Consider the following 17,226-nt stretch of genomic DNA (forward strand, 5'->3'; position numbering starts at 1 on the left):
ACTCTGTCTCGGGGCCGCGAGCTTTTGGGTCAACAGCACTTTCCTTCATACGATCAAAGAGTAGTTTCAGACTAAATACAGCAACGCTGCAGAGACTGACTGCCAGCCACGGAGATCTTACCGAAAAGCGTTGACCGGGGTGGACCAAGAATTACCTACGCCGGCAATACTGGATTCTATGCGGTAAATGCTTGAAATTATCCGCAGATAAGCCTAACCCTTAAGAAGAAGTTCTCATGCGGGAGCTCCCAGAACAGCCGCGCTCCCCGCTCCGCCCCGCCCCGGCCCTCCCCCCCTTGCTCCATCAAGGGAAGCAGGGAGGTCCATGAGACATGGAAACCAGCCCATCGTAAGTGAATCTGCTTTGCAATGAAGTATCAGAAGATGTCAAAGTGAGCTCGCGGATACACCTGCCTCCATTATGAGAAATCCTCTTTGGCAATGGATGAAACTTCCATCTTTAGCTTCTCTTCGTCGGAATCAGCATCGTGATACAATCGGAGCTGCGCAGCCTGTGGCCTGCTTCATAGCGAATTCACCGCGGTGCAGCGCCGGTGGCATGCGATGACGCCTTTTGCCAATGCGTGCGGCTCATCGCGATCGCGACATGGGAAAAGTCGACTATCCGCCAAATATGACTCAAGAACCTATTGGTGGTTCTGGATGCAGGGGGTTCGCCCCTGAACGGCTGTCTCGGCAGGCAAGCATCGCGTCTAGGTCTTGCGGCCACAGCGGAGTTTCCGCGGAACAGGATGACTTCTTCCGTGTGATCTACCCCAGGTCATTGATATTTGTGTTACTTGGCAATTATGTGGGCTGTGATTCGTCGCAGGTAAGGTCGAGATATCGTATTAGACACCTACACAGCCGCGCCGTTGTAACTCCATGCATTTCTAATCTGTCATCATTTTAATCTGCAGGTCTAAGGAGCTAAAAGGAAGTATCTGATGAGCTTAGGCTTAGGTGTAGTTGTGTGAGGTCCCCTACCGTCACAATTCAGCTGGTGCCGATGACCTCTAGTGTTGTACAAGTTGCGAGAGAACCCTGTGAGGACTTTTGGATCTTCATACTACCCATTTGGACGCTTCTTGACACGGTCGCATCTCCATGATGGCCAATCTGGCATTCAAACGCGGTCGGTGTTGAACGGCAGTACTTCCCTGACGAGCCTATGGGCGACGAAGACTACTAGATTAGGCTTTATAAAACCCTGCCTATCGAATTTGGTTCCGATCCCGGGCTTGAAGTAGCATATCGGCAATATGATCTTCAGCAGGTAAGTAAACCACTGGGGCACCTGACTCTATCAAGGGCCACTGTTAAGGGTGAGCAGCTTATCAGGGTTGAAAGAAAATTCGCGATGAGTAAACATGTAATGGCAATTATCACGTGGAAATGTCTAGGCCGCTCTCTGCTCGATTTCTGGATGTCCGTGCGGACTTTCGTACCGATCACCCATGCCATAAATAGGGTTTTAATTGCCAAGATACAATCTCCCGTAGCCGCGTATTGAAGATAAGTGGAGGATTGCGAATATCTCGGATTCGGTTTGCCGCATGGGACTTGGCGAATGATAAGCTAGCTAAATCGTCAGTAATCATTAAACGGATTACTCGATCCTGAATCTCAGCTGACACATCACTGCGGGTCACATCACATCAAGGAGTGCGGAAAGCCAAGCTCCTCGACTGGTTTGAGGGCGGGTGATGTCTTAGCCGACAGCGGGTCAAGAATTATCACGCAATACAGTAGCGACGGTAATAGCGGAAGAGCGCAATGACAAAGGGCTATATAAACAATGCAAGGCCGACTGAATAACTTATGCATGGAAATGGTTTGCGAAATCTATTTGTTTCTCAGCTGTACCCGCTCAAAGGGTTGTCGTCTCGTTTGTGGTGCATGTAGTCCATGGCTTGGCCATCTTCACCTCGTCGATCCGGCCCCACGGTCCCAAAAATCTTCTCGTACTCCGCCATCTCCGTGCTTATGACATTGCACTCAGCTCCATTTGGAAAGATTAAAAGGCGTACTAGCAGTCCTTTGACTTTATAGTTGTCTGGTGGCAAGCCCAAAGGAGGCCGCATCTCCTTTACGTCGTCCGGATTGGATTTTTGCCGCATGATGCTCAACGCCTCCGTCCACGTCCCACGGCACATGTGAGGACGCTGAAGTGCCAGAACGAAGGGTGTGTTTCCGAGGAAAGCATCCATCTTGCCAGAATCTAGACCTATATCCTGGAGATCCATCCGCCATGGGCGACATACTTCTCGGCACTTCATCACAGCTGGTAAGACATAGTACTCGGCGCCCCTCATTCTAGCTTCAAATGCAAGACTTTCAAAGGCCAGCTGCAGCCACTCCAGCTTCTTGGAACTCAGCAAAATGCCCAGAAATCCGTCGAAAGATTCGATCATGGCATCTGAGCGGACCGGCCACATGTGGAAACTGCCGCTGTCAACATCTTCCAACGCGAACATTGGCTGCCGAGGTAGGGTCCACAGGCGGAGAAACTCGAGGTCCCTCATCAGCTCTCTCGCGTGCTCTCTAGCTTCTGGTTCTTCCGGAAAGAGTCCCTTAAAGTCGTTAGGGGGTGTGATGTCCATATACAATACCTTTAAACGGATGCCCACTCTTCCCAGTGCTGAGAGAAGCTTTCCGAGAGCGTCCACAGAGGGATTAGGCCCTGAAAGGGTTCCCGCCAAGCGGTCCCATTCCATGGGAGTCGTGAGAAGTTCCATTAGGGACTGGTAGCTCATTGCTCCGCCTGAATCGACGTACTTGTCCCTCCAGTCGGTGGCCTCGTGATTGTAGTCGTATACGTCCAATCGATGTGCTTTCGGTAGGCGTGCGAATGCTTCCGCGGCTCGTCTGACGAAGTGGTCCTCATCCATGAGCCCTTGGTACTCCTCATATTTTAGTCTGTAGAAGCTGTATGCCTCCCACAGCACTGTTTCGCGCCTCATTTCAGCGGCTGCAGCTCGGATTGCCTGCTCCCTCGAGGCAAATTCTCCGAGTTCGGGGGTGCTGATGATCTTGTGTATCCTATCAAACAGACTCAAAAGTCTGTCGTTTTCTTGTGCGGAGAGGATGTCTACAACAGGTGTAATTCCGCGACCTTCCGGTTCTCTTGCAGATATTGCCCAGAACAACGTCGTTAATGCATAATTAGCGAACATTACGGGATCTTCCGAGTGGATTTGAGAATAGTGGCCCATGATAAGCTGAACGCGTTTTACGCTTTTGCTGAAAATTTCGTGTCTTGATACCTCCTCGAGACGCGTGAGGGACTCTATTGTGGGGCTGACCGTTATGGACGGTATCAAATGCCGTGAAGATAATTCGTTCAGCTTATGGCAAGTCAGACGGAGTGCCTTGATCGTGTTGAGTTCTTTCTCATCCACTGTGTAATCCGTGACGATATAGTCCGGGTGATCCACGATGTTGGAATGATCTTCGCAGTGATCAATGATTCTCTCGACGATCTCCATCGGGAGATCGTTCATGCTCAGCTTCCGACCAAGCGGGCGTCTATTGATTATGGAACGGATGTGGTCGTGGCGTTGGAGCATTCTTGTAGAGAGAAACACTTGAGGTTGTCGGGCTGCCACTTGCTCGAACGAAAGGACGCGCGCCCTGATGACTTGATCGCCTACATGGTATCGTTTGTTCGGCCAGTCGTCATGAAGGTGACGGAGTACTTCGTCCAGATCCATCAGGTGCTCGTAAAGTGTGGCAAGATCGGAGTTCTCGAAGGCGTTTAGGTCGAGGTCGCAAAGCTGGTTCCCGCGTTCGGCAATTTCCCGCTGAGTCCATCTCTTGTCACCCAGCTTTGACTTCGGGGTTCTACCCTGTGGGAAACCGTCATCAGGCCCTTCGACCTTTGCTTCGTAACCCTCTTCTGCATCTATCCCGTCGATCCACTCAGGGATGTCGAATTTGAACGCAGACATTTTGGCAGTTTTGGAGGTCAAGTTTCATCTAGGACAGATCATTCTGCGCAGTTGATTGAGTTGTGTGGGTTGAAAATGAAGGAATTGCTGAGCTTGATGAGACTAGTCGACATTGAAGTGAAAAGTTGTTACTCTTGTACGGCGGCGAGGTTGAATGCGTCATTTGAGTCAATCCAAGACAAGGATTCAGTCCATCATGTGGGTCTCAGGGGCCTCCATCGTTGCCTCCGTCCGCGAGGGTAGTCACCTGAACCGGATCACCTCATGCCCCACCACTATCCCCGGTGAAGTGACTTGGTTCTCCTAAATACATGCCATGCAGTAGAAAGGGTCGCGCCGAGGTAATGAGGCAAAGATGGAAGGGAGGAAAGGGCCCTGCCTCTGTCTAGGTTGCCGCTTTTGACAGACTGAGAGAAGGAGCCTTCTCTCAAGGAACCAGCGTTACTCATCAAAGCGAAATGTACAAATGGGTCGGAGTTTACATTTGTCGATAGTGGGAAGTCAAGATGCTTTGATGACAAATTTGGCCAATCCACTTGGTGTCTGCCGAGGAACTCAACAACATCTACTAATCACTCCATCGCATAAGTAGAGACTGCATGACAGATAGAGACGTGGGTATCTGGATGACAAATTGGTCAAGTAGGGGAGCCAAGAACCATGTCTTGAGTATAAAACCCCGAGGAGGCCCAGAGCCTGAACTCTGTGTAATACAACATAGAAAGCATCAGCTTTTCACATGACAAGTTACAATTGCCTTTTGCATTCTCTGAGAAGAAACCAAGATGTTTTCCGCCAGCACTGCTCTCGTTCTAGTTGACCCTTACAATGACTTTCTTCACCCTGAAGGCGCTCTCACGCCGCATCTCCTAGACCTCCAAGAGAAGGGCACGGTTGAGAACATTAGGTCCGCCGTCGCCGCTGCTCGCTCCAAGGGCATTCCAATTTACTACGGAATGCATCAACAGTGCAACGAGCACACTTTTCTTGGGTGGAGACACATGACACCTAATCATGTCAGACAGAAGGACTCGCAAGTCTTCAAGGAGGGATCGTGGGGTGCGGAGATCCTCCAGGGCCTTGAACCGGATGCGTCCAAGGGCGACGTCGTTGTTAGTCGACATTGGAGTAGCGAGTGAGCTCTTCCTGCTCTTCCACATGGATCAAGCATCTAACGAGAAAATCTCACGAAGCTCTTTCGCAAACACTGATCTCGACTTCCAACTCCGCCAACGCGAGATTACTCATCTCGTTTTCGCGGGCCTGACGGCAAACACCTGCCTGGAGGCCTCCGCGCGCCATGCCTTTGAACTGTAAGCCCCGCTTTGCCATCCATCGTACTAGATCGAGCTGACAAGCCTAGGGGATATCACGTCACTCTATTGTAAGTATTCTTGAATGATGAATCGTGCATGAGCGGAGCACGGAAAGACTAATGTGTCCGCAGGAAGGATGCCACGGCCGGGTGGTCCAAGGAGTTGACTGATGCGGCGACGGAGCTGATCTGGCCCCTCTTCGCCCAGGAGGTCCTGAAGACGGAAGAATGGGTCCAGAAACAAGCAGTCAAAAGCGTGATTTAGGCCGCCTGCGTTCGAGCAGCGGATAGGATACTTCGCCGTATACCAGTTGATGAAACAAAAGCAACATTGGCCTTGAATTAGCATGTACTGTGGACATGGGCCATAAAACCCCCTTTGTAGCTTTTGAATTCAATTATAATTGTGGCTCGCATAGTTTCTAAGGTGAAGCACGTGTCGTAGGCGCCCTACGATGTGATGTGACTGTGCTACACAGTGGTGTGACCAAATTTGTCAGCATCCTCTGCGTTGCCCCAATGTACGAGGAACTAAAGCCGGTCGGGAGAGACCTTGATCCAGAGAGAAGACTCACTGAAACTTACCCAAGAATCAGCCAGGGACGATCAAGCGGTTCACCGATTATCGGACATACACCCCTCTTCATCGCATATCAAATCCCAATCATGTCCTCTCATTGCGCTGTCACCAAACCGCCTGAGCGAGTGCTTTGGATGCCGGTCAATATTCCTTCTAATTTCACGCCCGAAAACAACGTCGAGCCTCGGGATCAGTAATCTTTCTGATGCATTACCGAATTTGTAAGTTGAGAACGGACTGATCCGGCGGAGAAGTTGACGGAGTAGTCCGCTCGAGCGGGGTGAGTGCGTGTAATGTACATGAGATCAGCTTGCCAAATTTGTCAGCAAGCCAGCTCGTCCAGAAGGCGATCCTCACCATGGAGATTCTTACCTGCCGCCGAAAGCGCTGGACAAAGTGATGCTATCAGATGGAAAACGTGAGTAGTACTAATTTTGGTATCTTCCGAAGCAATGTTGACATTTGCAAGCATATGAAAGAATCGAAGCAAAATGATGTAGTTGGCAAATCGTCCCCCCTCCCTCACCACGATGCGGCTCAAGAGGCGATGTACACAATTGAATGGCGAGAGCCTTCTGTATATCTGGATATAGTCTAAATCATGGCAACTTCTCACACCTTCATCCAAAACTGTCCGCCCTTGCTCCTTCGCTTAGCTTCTCTTGCCGCAAATAAGAAGACCATGCCTAGAGTCAGACAGCACCCAGAAAATACCTGTCCTCCGAAGTACCGCCCACCCAATGCAGACACAAGCGCGCCCCCAATTGGAGGCCCTGACAAGACTGAGAAACTGACTATCGTGAAGATCATGCCGATTCTTGTGCCCTGTTTGCTAGGATCGGCTGTCAAAGAGGCTAGTGCGGAAGGAAACACCGCCTGGATACCTCCCAAGATGATCCCGCTTATCGCAGCCCATGCGTAGAAGGCACCCTTTCTATCCACGGCAAGCCAAGTGAACATGATGAGGGCGCCAGCGGCGGCTGTCGGTACGAGCACTGTCAGGGCTCCGGCGCGGTCTGCCAAATAGCTTGGTAAAATCCGGCCGACGATCCCAACGCCGCTCATAATCATCAGGACATCCAGCGCCGAAGTGTAAGAAATACCCAGGATATCTCTGGCGTATGCAGCAGTGAAGAAGAAAGCGAAGTAAGAGCCCCAGAAGCACTGAGACTCGTCATTAGCAAAGTTTCGGGGACTTTCGCCAGAAGGCCACATACCAGAAACATCCCTACACCATAGAACGTGTACCCCAATTCTTTGAACGCATCCCACTCAACCAATTGCCCCGTTGTACGAGGCGGAAGACGGGGTCTCAAGGACAGCAACGCGATGGCCAGAGCCACGAGCTGTACAAGTCCAATTGCTCTCATCGTCCAGCCAAACCCTACAAGTGGGAGCAGCTGTCTCACGATAGCGGGAAAGAGAACACCTCCTGTCGTGCTACCGCATGCTGTGAAGCCAATGGCTAAGGACCGTCGTTTCTGGAAGTAAGTCGAAACGAGAGCAATGGTCGGGCAGAAGAGACAGCCATTTCCGAGGCCGACGCACACTCCCTGAGATAAGAATATTTGCCAGTATTCGATCGAAAATGAAGTGGCTATGCTCCCAAGAACAACTAAGATAGAGCCTACGAGGGCAACGGGGCGAAAAAGCCTGGCGTCAGTAAGACGTCCTGTGAAGGTACCGATGAAGAAAAGGAGGAATATCTCGAATGATCCGATCCAAGAAATATCAGAAGGAGGTCGTTTCAGGGTTTGGGCATAGTGGCTTTGAAAGGCGCCAAAGGAGTTGATGACTCCCCTGCGATTATTAGCTTCCTCAAGCTAGAGGATGGATCCAGGGGCAAAGTGTACCAGGTGTTCATCACCACTAGGTGCGTCCCAAGCACTATATTTTTGAGGTCAGTGCTTGTTGTTTATGTAGCTGTTGGATCTTCTCACCGCAAAGCCATGCCCAGAGACCGCCGTCGGGTGGCGGCCCGGACGTATTGTTTGACGAAGTTGTGATGTGACTCAAGACTCGATGCGGCCGACTGGGTTGGCTAAAGTCCGTCGATATCGCAACTTCTTCGGAGGTGCTGCGTCGTTCGGTCCGTTCCTTATTCACCATGTCAGACGGGGCCCGCGACGTCTCAAGATCTTCTGTTCTCGGCTTGATCGACGGCGTTGGTTCGATCTTCTGAAGCTTCGATCCCATTCCAAGGGAGGTTTGGAACATCTCGGTATTTTTGGCTTGAATGTTGCTACTTCTCAGTGTTGGACTTCGCTGGACTTCGCTCGATGACTGCCGGAAATTGATCAGTGCCGTGAACTGGCAGTGTCGAGGGATATGAGGGGTCTAGAGCTGCATACTTCTCTTGCCCCAAGTAAAGAGCCAATTATCTTCCCAACGGAGATATCAAAATGTCCCTTCTGAAGTGTGTGTTTAATATGTATAGATCACCCGCAAGTGATAAGGCAATAGAGAAGCAGGGCTTCTGCATGCCCCCTGGGGTGGTCCAAAGACAGAGTCGGACTCTCCGCGCCATACCTAAGCTTGCCGACGTCGGATGCTCGGTCTTTGCATATCACTCGTCTTTCTCCTTGTAATTTGCCGGCAGTGTTCATTCGGAAAAGCGTGACCAACCCGCTCTCGTCGGCAACTGCGTATCAATCGTTACTGCATGGTCAGATTGGTCAGCAATCTGGATCAGACACATGCGCCCTTCCTGGGTACAAAGGGCGAAGTCGACAAGCAAGTGGAGTTACCCCTCTTTCAAATTGGTCAGCATCCACCTTGGCATGACGAGGACTCTTCCGATGTTTAGCTGAGCCTTTCACAAGAGATTTCATTACTTCGTCTCGAAACATGGGGCCTACTCCCCTATCAAGCTAGACAGCTTCTGCTTCCACTCTTGCAGCGTTTTATTCCGCTCCTCCAGCTCCTCCTTGGCTCTCCCTAGTTCTGCCTCAAGTTCCCGATTCTTGCGCTCCAATTCCCCCTTCTCACTCCGCTCCGCCTCCCTCTCTGCAGCCTCTGCCCTCAGCTTCTGTACCTCAGCCTGCAGGCTTCCGGCCTTATGCATTGCAGTCTGCATCATAGTCATCTCATTCCGCTGCATGCTGATCACCTGCTGCAACCGCTTCGTTTCCACTTCTAGCTCAGAAACCTTGGTCTGTAGAATGGGGACGCTTTCGAGCTCACGATAGACGACCGCTAGTGCCGAGTCGACTTCTGCGGGCAAGGTAGTGAAGCGTGATTTCCTCACTGGTGGATTTCGTGATCGGGCCGCTCTGGTCTCGGGTTGCTCTGCAGAGACCAGTCTGGCTGGCATCACAGGCGGCTCTGGGAGCGCAGGAGTTGGATCTAGACTCGTCAAATGCTGCGTCGCTTTTGAGGCACCTTCAGCTACTTGAGAGACTTCTATGCGCTGAGGGGAGCTTGGAGGAGTTATAATGGGAGGGTCGCTATGCCAACCGCGATCAACGCACACAGGACAGTACCAAAGGCTGTTGTCTCCGTGAAGCGCTGCAGAGCTCTTTGGTGGTTTATGTGCATCGTGATATGACCTTCGGCACGTGTCGCAGGGAACCAAATTATCAGGCTCCTGGCATACGAAACAAAAAGCATCATGCTGGCCCCCAGATTCTTAGTGCAGTCAGTCAACTGTTCAGAGCGCCTGCAGACGAGGTTGTCAAACGCACTTTTCCAGGCTTTGTAACGCGCCAAAGGGGATAATGGCTGTGTATCCGACTCTACTGCTACAGTGATCGTGTTTGCAGCTTCAAGGTGGACTCCCTCACTGGTCGTGGGCTCCGTTGACGGCAAAGGCCGCCGACTACGCGTCGATGCAACTTGCTGCGTCCGGGCCCGTTTCGCAGGCCGTCCGCTTGATCGTGGACTACTTGCCTCGCGCGTGGGAGACATTCTGACGACGAAACTGTCTCACCAGGGTACGGGTGTGCTGATGTTGGCCTCGCGGTGGCAATGATTTCCAATCTTCAGGAGCGCTTCGCCGAGATTTCGAAAGAAATGACGGAAGCTGATTTGTCTGAACAAAACCAGTCACGTGAGTGTGTCCCAAATTTGTCATCAACCTGCCAGTTTTTGGATGGTGAGAAGGTTCATAAGAATTGAAGATGGGATGAACTCTCTATGAGCAAGGAAGCTGCTGCATGCAATATTTATTGCAAACAAAGAAAAATTGAAACATTCTTTTGAACAAATCGAATAATTCCTAAAAGCTTTGCTGGTCGCAAATAGGGACGATCCAACGCTGTCACAAATCACCAGCACATTTCGATGAGGTACGCATGCAGACCTGGGTCACATCGATCAGAAAGAAATGGATATCTAACCTAGTCAAAGCAACAAAAACGAATCTAAACACAAAAATGCCATATGGCTCAGACAGTAGGTTGTGCACCCTCCAGCTGTCAACACCGCCCGCGGGCGGAACCCTTCCACATCCAACACAAACAAAGTCTGAGCCATTTTTAACCCCTGCCAGTGACCATCAGATGAAGTACGCGGACACATAAGACGTGTTGGATGCTGCATGAACCCCTCCTCCCTGTGCCTTTTTACTTCTCATTTAATCGGTGAAATCATTTTTTGGGGCCGTCATCCGTAGACCTCGATGAGGAGGTCGTCCTGCTGCTCTCGGCATAATCCTTAAGAATCTTTGATTCCTCCAGCGTCTTGCGCTTGTCATACTCGTCAAGCAGCTTGTACGTGGTCTCCAAAGGCAGCTCTGCCATCTTGTCTCTCAGTTCCTGGGGCAGAGGTTAGTACAACGCAGCTATTATGCCAGGGTAAATGAGATGCAAACTTACCAGGGGGAACACGTTGGATGGCTTGTATCTGAACTCGTCAATCAGACGGTTCAGGCGAAGCATCTGCTTCCACGTGACAATGATGTCGCCGACCAAAAATGTCGGGAAGCGGGCTGAGGAAATCTCTTCGAGGATCCAGCGGCGCTGGAAGTACTGACGGAGGACAAAGTCCGTGGCGCCGACCCAGTGAGGCGCCTTGTCCGGGTCCGAGCCGTCGGTCGGCGGCGTCCAGATCCAGGCAATCTTCTTGATCCATTCGTGGTGTGGCGAGTAGTTGTGAGGGTTCTTCTCCGCGTCGCCCGGGTCTCCCCACGTACGCGGCATGACTTCGTCGATTTCTGCAACCATCGCGAGACCCGCGTCTGTGTGCTCCACCGCCTCACCTACCCAGCCGACGACCAACGCCGCGGCCTTGTAGATCGTCTTCATGTCCGTGTGGACGCGCGACTTCTCATACTCGTCGCGGGGGTTCACGCACAGAAAGTCGCACCAGATGCGCAGCGCCCAGTTCGCGTCGTCCGCTCCTTTGGACGACGAGCCCAGGCCGAACAGCTGCCTCAGCCATCGCGGCGCGCCTGACTGCGGCCGGCGCGGCGATGTGCATTGGAAGCGCTGCGTGAGCGTCGGGTAGAGAACGGTGCGCACATTCTTGAGCGCCTGGGTGAGATGGGCGGTGAGGGTGACGGGCTGGCCGCCGACGAAGATTTTGTCTGTCTCGGTGGAGTCGCCGTACAGCGACGAGAGGGCGATAAACTCCAAATCGTCAGTCAGACGAACATGGACAAGACGGGCCTGAACCGGATCGTTGGGATTGTGTGTCGCCTGGATTTCGAGCAGGCGAATCTCGCGCCTAGACGAATCCAGACGCCTGTACGGAATTCCCATGGTCCTTCTGTTCCAACAAGACGGACAAAGAAGGCAGAAATCCCCCTGAAAAGCAACACCAGAACGAAGTGCCGGCGTTTATACCAAGAATGAGCGAAAGCGGACCCGGCTGGTCGGCCATTGGGTTCTGGGGTGCGCCATCGGCTGCCAACCTCGCTTGAAATTGAGTTTTCGAATGACAGGGGGTCAAAGGAGAAGCCGTCCGTATCCACTGATTGCGCGACATGATTGGTGTTTCTGCCCCGTCTTCAACGGTCCTGCAGCGTTTCTAGAATCCTGGCGATTCATAATCCTAGGCCCGGCCTGTTCATTTCCTGCGCTTGTGCTGTGTTCGTGACCCAAGACAACCCCTTTCGCCCTCGTTGATAACCAATCGTCCACTTGGTGGGCTCCCAACAGTCTGAGCGAGGTTCGCAATCTTTTCGGCTCCACTTCTCATCTGCATAAATAGTCCAGGACACCATGGCATAAGGAGCCTCTCGCTTGGATTCTTCAACACGGCTCTGGGGTGCTTCAAACCCCACAACGCGAACGGTGGTCTGACTGATTGGTCTGCGCCTGGCTGGTTCGGTCGCGTGGCCGTCACGAGCTGCAGCCAACGATCCATCAGGAGTAGCGGTATTCGGCGTCCCCCTGTTCGGTACTCGGTGGCCCCATGTCTAACAGAAAAACACAAACACGTGTACATCTCAGAATCACAAGCGGCTAGAATGACCGTCATCCTTAGCCCTAACCGTACCTTGCCCTGTCTATCTGTAACCCCCTGACCTGACGTATCTGTGAGAACACTTTGAGCAAATTTGCCGAGAATTTTCGAATTTCTGGGAATTTCAAAACGGCCGCATCTTGATTGGGAACGTTAGTGTGGATAGCTGTGTATCCTTGGGTTGGGTGGGCGACCGCCGCTGCGTATGCACGCGTCGTTTTTTTCGGTATTGGATTCCGTGGCCTTCCTGAATAGGCTTGAGGTGGTGCCCAAGACTGAAGAAGCAGACAGGGGTTTGCCAGATACCGCTACTCTTCCAGAAGTTCAGCTGACCAACAACCTGTCGCAAGTGGATTTGCTGCCACATACACGTACATGGAGCGGAAAAGCGCTTCGGCATATGGCCTGGGGATGTGGCACAATACCTCGGAGTGGCCCCACCCATGCTGCATTCGTAGATCACCAGGGTGCAGCGAGGCAGAGATCTCAACAATGATAAAGCTCCCGACCGCGCAGCAGTCTCCCGAATGTTGGAGTTGAAATAAGGCTGAAAACCCAAATGAATGGGGAACACAGGATCTGTTTTTGACCTGATGACAGAGGATCTAGCAAAGTCGGTCGTCATTGAATGCAATGGCATTTTGATTGCGTCTGATACTTTGCGATGGCCCCGATGTCTTCACCGTCGAATCATCACCTGACACGCTTGCCCGTGACCTGGCATTCGCATTTCCTCGCCAATTCAGCCTTAGCAGCCTGTGCACCAGACCGGTGGGAGGAGTACGAAGTATCGGTGAATCAAGATCGATCCAATCAGAAATTGCGTGAAGCCAAGTCTCGGATAACCCATGTTTTGCGTGCAGCTGCTTAGAATATAGAGGGTTTGGAAGGAATCAAACTTGGTGGTGAATACCCAACCCTCGTGACTGGATAGGCATGTTCTCCCGGTGAACTAATGCAGTGTTCGCGTGACCCGTCGTTTTTACCAAGTAGTGATTGTCTTAGTCTTCAACATTCAATGTCTCCTCATTGCCGGCAGAGCTACTGAGTAGAACTCCTTTCCGTTGCTGGGCAACTATCCGATCTTGTGCTGTTATAAGAACACCGACTTGACATGATGACGAGGGTCACGTAGACTGGCAGTCGGACCGAGAAAGCTTTGCTTTGAGGAGCAGGTTCTTGCATGTATCAACAGCAATCAACAACCCACCAGACATCACAGAAAAACAGCTCGTTCAACCAAGAAGTCTTTGAAAAGCAGTCTTTGGGACTATTTGTTGTCTTAACATGTTATAGAAATCCCCAAACTTGAATGTATTCATCAAAGCAACCGACGACCTGCATATCATAGCGAAGATGTCAGAGTAAATAAGCATGAAACAGGCTATCACCTTGGATAGCACAATCGCAAAAGCGGTATAGGGTAAAAACCGGTAAAACTCGGATATCTCACCAAGAGCGATCTCTCAAAGACCATGGTCTACCGACGTATATGTGTATGTAATTATTAGGAAAGACTTAGCGTCGAAACCCGGAGGGCGAGTGCCATATAACATCTGCGTAAGATTTTCGAGAACACCAGTAGGTCCGTTTCGAACAGTCACGTCATGCAGCGCTGTAGTCCAGGGTGACTGGCGGGCCGCAGCCTGACTCAACCCTGCAGTGAATACAACAAGGGGAATGGCAATCAGTAAATGAGTCGAAGAGCATCGGCCTCAGGATCAAGGCAATAATTGCAATGAATGAATGGTGCACAAAAATACCAATCCCTGCTGTCCCTGGCAGAATTGGCAACGAATGGCTCGTGCCAAAAAGACAATAATTGTTGACACAGACAATACCACAAGCAGCGCAGCAATTCTTTCTTGTGAAACGGACTGTGGGACCAAATAGCTACGCCTTCAATGATTCCTCCGACAGCAACAACGAGTCATCATGGGAAACGTCATATCTACGATACCACCCTGAACGTCTGTTAATGTGGTACTGGGGACCTGCAAGTGAATATCAGAGTCAGGACTTTATTGGCGAGTCGGATATCCTGCCCTGCCTCATTCCAAGAGTTCATTAGGCCCATATGGAGGGTGACGATCTTCTAAGGGTTTTGTCAGTAATGGGCAAGACGAAAGACACCTGACTCTGCGCACCCGATACCTTGATACAAAGAGCACTTACCTTCCTACTTATACGAGTGAAGATACGTTGGCCAGGCCCAGTTCTAGAACACTTTATGGAACGTTTCGCATGACTCAGGTCTTGTATATGCTGAACGCGAGCTCGCAGGTCTCGACCGGTGCGTGCGAGGTTTCCCGAAGGTACCCGTGACCGTGCCCAGAAGGGACGGAGAAATGAAAATGAGGATCATCCAAGAAGGCATACAATTGGGGCAGCCGATGGGTTCTTGACTTGGCCCTGAAGCCAGCCAATGGTATCGATCGTACACGCCGAACTTTATTGAGGCTCAAACATGCCAGCAGCGTTCTTTTGATGCCCTACGCAACCAAACGGGGCCAATGTCCCCGCAACTAACTGCATGGGTCCTGCCGCCCTTTTGTCCAACACCTCCAGAAAGGAGTTGGAGTTGATTGGTGGATCTTGACAAAATGATATCCGCGCATGGAATTTGGACCAGCAGATTGTGGCCTTCGGCGGTGCGCAAGGCCAACAAAACCCCACAAGAAGGGCGGCTCGTTCCACTTTGTAACTGGAACCAACAGAAGCAATATATTTGAAAGTATGTTTGCCGCGTTACCGCAGTACCATGTAGAAACACCGGGGCATGTCCGGCGTTGCGAGTCCTCCGCCAGTCAGCTCAACCTCCGACCACATTATCATCCGAACGTCGGTTATTAAATGGCCGTCTGTCTATCGAGAACGAGAATTAAGACTACAACCGAGCGTCTAGGACTAGTCTAAGTGTAGATGAGAGTCAAGGTCAACAGCCAACTGGTAGTCAACCGCGCGGTGTCTGCTTCGATATACCTGTGGTGTCCAGGGACCTAGCCCATCTCTGTTGCGGGCCCTAACGAACCACCTGCATTTTATGGCTTAAATGAATTGAAGATCACCAGGGTACAGTCGGGCAAAATCTGAACAACATGGGAAACATCACGCCCAAGCTTCTGGCAAGCTTCGAACGTGGTAAGACATGCTTAAATCCCTGGCGATGACGAAAGGAATAAACTTTGTAGATGGGGTGAATTCCAGAACTCAAATGACAGGAGAAAGGTTCTAGCTTCCGAAAAAGCTCATCTGATATACATATATAGAATAGAAGGCTGAGCACATTAGACAGCATTGACTCTGCACAGCAGATCTGTTACCAAATGCACATTCCCGCCATCTTGTAGACACCGCCTGTCCCTTAATTAGCCTCAGCACCCTGATAGCCACACTTTGGAGAGCAGTAGTAGGTGATCTAAGATTTGTGTTGTTAGTTAGGGGTGAACAATTATCGCTCAAAACAATACCAACATACCTCATCACCTCTGATGTGCCAGCCGTTTGATTTGCATTAGAGGCCATCCTGCTGTCAGGTTAGACCGAAGCCACATATGACGTCTCCAGTCGAGTGATAGGACAATTACCCTATAAATCGACAGTCGGGGCACCTGTCCTATTGGTTGTTACCAGTGTTGCGGTTCCTGCAGTAGCTGCAGGCACACCTGGTGGCGCTAGTGTTGATCTGGTACTCTTTCCAGGAGCCATATCCAAGGTCAAAGATGTGCCGTAGCTAGTGCTACCAGATGTTCTCGAGGCCGCGCAAAGAGCAGTGTTGTGCAGTTTAGCAAGTAGCAATAGCCATTCATCGACAGTTCACAACCATATCCAACCAGAACATATCAGACCGGAGAACATCCACAACGCTGAGTGTCGCCATAGCCACGAGAGAGGAAATCTGCGTGCTGATATTGCTTAGCAGCTGGGCCGAATGGAAGTCGAAAGAAAATTTTGGTAAAAGGAAGTTGAGTACGCGGCGTTTCCGAGGAAATGACCGTGTACTTTGCAGTTGAGATCACTTCTATACTTCCGTGACATGCGAAAGCCGCTCATTCATTGCTATTGCGATTTAGGATGCATCACGAAGAAGGGTCTAATACCTTCCATACAACGGTCTTTCGACTAATATGTAACTTGGGCCGGACGTAGAGAATAGTCATCACTAGGTTAGCATAACTAGGTTATGATGCTGTGTTAGGATGTCTCATAGCTAGACTTCGGCATGTCATTGAATAATCCCGCCTTAAACTGAAATGCACGTGATTCGCATTGTCAAATCGCAAGTCAAAATGACATGTTGTTGTGCTTAAGTACTACTTGATTTACCCTGTACATCATTAAATTATAAGCCAGGGTGTTATTGCCTTGAAATGAACACTTGCCCGACTTCATCTTTAAATCCCATCCGGATTGTGTGAACGTCGCAAACAGTCAGCTTCTTAAAACTGTAACTTGCCCAATAAGTACAACAGACCAAGGGTATTTGAGATGCGTATTAGAGAATACGTCGACTGGTGACGCAACGGCCAACTTTGTGGCCTCGGTGCCGTTTCTTGAGAAGGCTTCGGCTGGGGTGAGTGTGCGCCAAGTGGACTGACTAAGTCTTTGGGGAAAATTGTAATCAAGAACGTGTCTGATATGACAGAAATTCCAAGTTATTACCACACCTTGCATTGCCGTCCCGTCTTGGCTATGATATTGACATCCAGGACCAAATCCAACTTTTTGAGTTCTGCTGGCGGCCTTGATGCAACACTGAAATTTCAGGATTCTTTGCCATGATATAGCCGTCAACACCAATTTCTGGAGTTTACCCAGGGTCAGACCATGGTATTTGTGAGCACCGACAATTGGAATGCAGCCAGATTTGTCTTGATGGACAACTCACGTCTGACTGGCTAAAAAGCCTTCGGCGTCCACTCCGATTGAGAGCAAGGGAGAGAAGTTCAAAGGGCACCGGAGGAAATGCTGCTCTC

At 50.8% G+C, this 17,226-nt stretch overlaps 5 protein-coding genes across 5 annotated transcripts; 1 reads left to right on the forward strand and 4 right to left on the reverse strand.

Annotated features, from left to right (window-relative positions):
* Nucleotides 1-1,856: 1,856 nt before the first annotated feature.
* On the reverse strand, nucleotides 1,857-3,950 carry GCG54_00012890 (uncharacterized protein; the record flags this gene model as incomplete). The annotated part of the gene is made up of 1 exon (XM_045412757.1): nucleotides 1,857-3,950. One exon carries the CDS (start codon nucleotides 3,948-3,950, stop codon nucleotides 1,857-1,859), a length of 2,094 nt encoding a protein of 697 aa, XP_045268763.1.
* A 785-nt stretch (nucleotides 3,951-4,735) lies between these two features.
* Nucleotides 4,736-5,530, forward strand: GCG54_00012891 (Peroxyureidoacrylate/ureidoacrylate amidohydrolase RutB; the record flags this gene model as incomplete). Its single annotated transcript, XM_045412758.1, has 4 exons — nucleotides 4,736-5,085; nucleotides 5,144-5,263; nucleotides 5,314-5,334; nucleotides 5,398-5,530. The coding sequence occupies 4 exons, from the start codon at nucleotides 4,736-4,738 to the stop codon at nucleotides 5,528-5,530; spliced, it is 624 nt and encodes a 207-aa protein (XP_045268764.1).
* Nucleotides 5,531-6,457: 927 nt separating this feature from the next.
* On the reverse strand, nucleotides 6,458-7,071 carry GCG54_00012892 (uncharacterized protein; the record flags this gene model as incomplete). Its single annotated transcript, XM_045412759.1, has 2 exons — nucleotides 6,458-7,009; nucleotides 7,063-7,071. The coding sequence occupies 2 exons, from the start codon at nucleotides 7,069-7,071 to the stop codon at nucleotides 6,458-6,460; spliced, it is 561 nt and encodes a 186-aa protein (XP_045268765.1).
* Nucleotides 7,072-8,699: 1,628 nt separating this feature from the next.
* On the reverse strand, nucleotides 8,700-9,158 carry GCG54_00012893 (uncharacterized protein; the record flags this gene model as incomplete). The annotated part of the gene is made up of 1 exon (XM_045412760.1): nucleotides 8,700-9,158. The coding sequence occupies one exon, from the start codon at nucleotides 9,156-9,158 to the stop codon at nucleotides 8,700-8,702; it is 459 nt and encodes a 152-aa protein (XP_045268766.1).
* A 1,273-nt stretch (nucleotides 9,159-10,431) lies between these two features.
* Nucleotides 10,432-11,544, reverse strand: GCG54_00012894 (uncharacterized protein; the record flags this gene model as incomplete). Its single annotated transcript, XM_045412761.1, has 2 exons — nucleotides 10,432-10,599; nucleotides 10,660-11,544. The coding sequence occupies 2 exons, from the start codon at nucleotides 11,542-11,544 to the stop codon at nucleotides 10,432-10,434; spliced, it is 1,053 nt and encodes a 350-aa protein (XP_045268767.1).
* Nucleotides 11,545-17,226: the final 5,682 nt, after the last annotated feature.

This window comes from Colletotrichum gloeosporioides, assembly GCF_011800055.1.
Source record: "Colletotrichum gloeosporioides strain Lc1 chromosome Unknown consensus_16, whole genome shotgun sequence".
NCBI classification, from domain to species: Eukaryota; Fungi; Ascomycota; class Sordariomycetes; order Glomerellales; family Glomerellaceae; genus Colletotrichum; species Colletotrichum gloeosporioides.